A 2,835-nucleotide genomic window follows, 5' to 3' on the forward strand; every position below is an offset into this window, starting at 1 on the left:
TATTAAAAATTGTGTTTGCTCTTATGTATGTACAATCAGGTAACATATTTGAAAAGAATAGAAAGAGCAGAAATACTTAAAGTTGCCATCTTATTACCTGACCTGTTTATGATTTAGAATGAAAGATATGCTAATATAACTAATACCTAAAGTACAGTCCATTTTCTTCCCATATAAGAATATTTGAAAGACATATCTGTTCTGAAACAGGATGATGTCTTTTGAGAAGGTGAAGGAAAGCATCAGAGGAGGAGAGAGAACTGGAGAGTGTCAGCATGTTCCAAATCCAGGGTAAATGGGAATTAAAATGTCATTATGTAAAGCAATACTTTATACAGTGAGACTTTTTCAGCTTGGGCTTGTTTTAAAAATATTTTAGTATATAGTCTATTTTCCCGTTTGCCATTATAAATTTTATATACAAATATAAATTATTAATGTGTTTAAGTTAAACATAATCTAAATATATATTAAATTACAAGGTCAGGTGAACTGATGTCTATGATCTCAGTTACTTCTCAGATAATTGCATGTTATAAAATGTATGCATCAAAATTGTTCCTAAAATGATCCCTACTTCAGGAAAGCTTTGAAAGCAGAAACAGCTCGCTTTGTTCTTGTTTCTTATGGATAACCTGACATGGATGAGTGGACTTTGAACTGGTGCTGTTCTCACTGAGTCTTGGTTATGTTTTCTTTGTCTCATCTCAGCAGTGAGCATCTGGAGGGGTTGGGATGGGAGGAAACAGCACCCTGCTGACTGAGTTTGTTCTCAGAGGAATAACAGATCGTCCAGAGCTGCAAGTCCCCCTGTTCCTGGTGTTCTTCCTCATCTATGTCACCACCATGGTGGGCAACCTTGGCTTAATCTTTCTCATCTGGAAGGACCCCCATCTTCACACACCCATGTACCTTTTCCTTGGAAATTTAGCCTTTGCTGATGCCTGCAGTTCATCCTCGGTGACACCAAAGATGCTTATGAAATTTTTAAATAGGAATGATGTGATATCCATGGGTGAGTGTTTTGCCCAGTTTTATTTTTTTTGTTTCAGTGGAACCACAGAATGCTTCCTCCTGGTAGCGATGGCCTATGACCGGTATGTAGCCATATGTAACCCTCTGCTCTATCTAGTGTTGATGTCCAAAAGACTCTGCACTGTGCTAATCAGTATGTCATATATCATTGGTTTTCTAAACCCTATAGTTCATGTGGGATTATTATTCAGATTAACGTTCTGTAGATCTAATATTATTGACCATTTCTACTGTGAAATCATGCCACTCTACGTAATTTCTTGCACAGATCCATCTCTTAATGAATTGGTGGCTTTTATTTTTGCTTCTTCCATACAAATCAGTACCTCTGTGACCATTGTAGTCTCTTATGCCCGTGTCCTATTTGCTGTCCTGAACATGAAGTCTGAGAAGGGCAGAAGAAAAGCTTTCTTCACCTGCAGTGCCCACCTGCTCTCTGTCTCTTTGTTCTATGGTACTCTCCTCTTCATGTATGTGAGTCATGGGTCTGTGGCAGGTGAAAACAAGGATAAAATGTATTCTCTGTTCTACACAGTTGTGATTCCTCTGCTAAACCCCTTTATTTACAGCTTAAGAAACAAGGAAGTTTTGTGTGCATTGAGAAAAGTCATCAGATAATAAATAATTACTAAATATTTTAAGACTTTTTCCATCCCTTTCCTCTTTGTTGAATTCCATTGTAATATTTGATTTTGTGTTTTGCATATAATTGAAATTTTACATATTGTTAAACAAAAATGCAAATTTAGACTGTGAATTGCTCTCTTAGTAATATGGCCATAAAATAATTAACAAGGACTTAAAAGTTAACTGGAATTTTTCATTGCTTTGAAATTCATACTCACTGTGAATCTAGTTCATTATTTTCATCATTAATTTATTAAGCTTTTGGTTTTAAGATCCATATTACAACTTTTTCAGTTTTTAAATCAAAAAAGCAATCTTAGGCTGCATAAATGATTTTCTTGAAACCTATTTTCCATCCCAATAATTTCTTGAAGAAAGTTTATTTAAATAATTTGGAGTCGTATTACCAGTATATAGATAAAGACTAATTATGCAACATTTGACAAGGTATATCACCTAAGAACTTAAAGATTTCTTGAGATTTAAAAATAATCTGAAAGAATATTTATGTTACCTTTATCAAAAATTCTCAAATTTGTGGAATCATAAATCAAAAGAACTTTTATGTAGCATAAAAAGAAAATTTTGAATTCTTATAAAATGGCTGTCATTTTAATTTTTTTATTTCCGCATGTGTGTATGTTTTGTTTTTAACACATTTTTTTGGCCCTGAACCAAAGATCTTGCTACATCTACTAGTCAAGGTCTCCAAATGAATCTCATTGAGAGTAAGGTAAACAGATACGCTGTGCTTCTTTTCTTGAGACTCATGAAATCAACAGGGTTGATAAGAAATATTTTTGCCACGACTTTATAATTTCTCAGGGAGTTGAAAAAATCTGAGAAAAAGTTGAACTGTATCAGCTTTAGAAACCACAATGCAGAGTATTTGAGAACATGGTTGTACTATTTACTCAACCTTCTGAAGGGATAAGGAATAAAACTGTTGTAGTGAATGTGAAATGGTCCCATAGGCACTGATGTTGGACACTTAGTTCCTAGTTTGGCACTGTTTGGGAAGAGTGTGAAACTATTATGAGGTTCAACCCAGCTGGATGATAGTGATTTCTTTAAGCAGGACTTGAGTCCTAATAGCTCCACTCCACTTGTTATCTGCTCTCTGAGAATGTATGCAATGTGCTGCACTGATTCAAGTTTCTGCCACACTGACCT

The 2,835-nt window shown here is 34.8% G+C and overlaps 1 protein-coding gene across 1 annotated transcript; it reads left to right on the forward strand.

The window, feature by feature from the left end:
- Nucleotides 1-735: 735 nt before the first annotated feature.
- Or5ac23b (olfactory receptor family 5 subfamily AC member 23B) lies at nucleotides 736-1,653 on the forward strand. Its single transcript, NM_001001102.1, has one exon. The coding sequence runs from the start codon at nucleotides 736-738 to the stop codon at nucleotides 1,651-1,653; it is 918 nt and encodes a 305-aa protein (NP_001001102.1).
- The last annotated feature ends 1,182 nt before the right edge of the window (nucleotides 1,654-2,835 follow it).

This window comes from Rattus norvegicus, chromosome 11 (assembly GCF_021556685.1).
Source record: "Rattus norvegicus strain SHRSP/BbbUtx chromosome 11, alternate assembly SHRSP_T2T, whole genome shotgun sequence".
NCBI classification, from domain to species: Eukaryota; Metazoa; Chordata; class Mammalia; order Rodentia; family Muridae; genus Rattus; species Rattus norvegicus.

Excerpts from the sequence above, each read along its gene's own strand:
- Or5ac23b (NM_001001102.1), top strand. The coding sequence starts at position 736 with ATGGGAGGAAACAGCACCCTGCTGACTGAGTTTGTTCTCAGAGGAATA.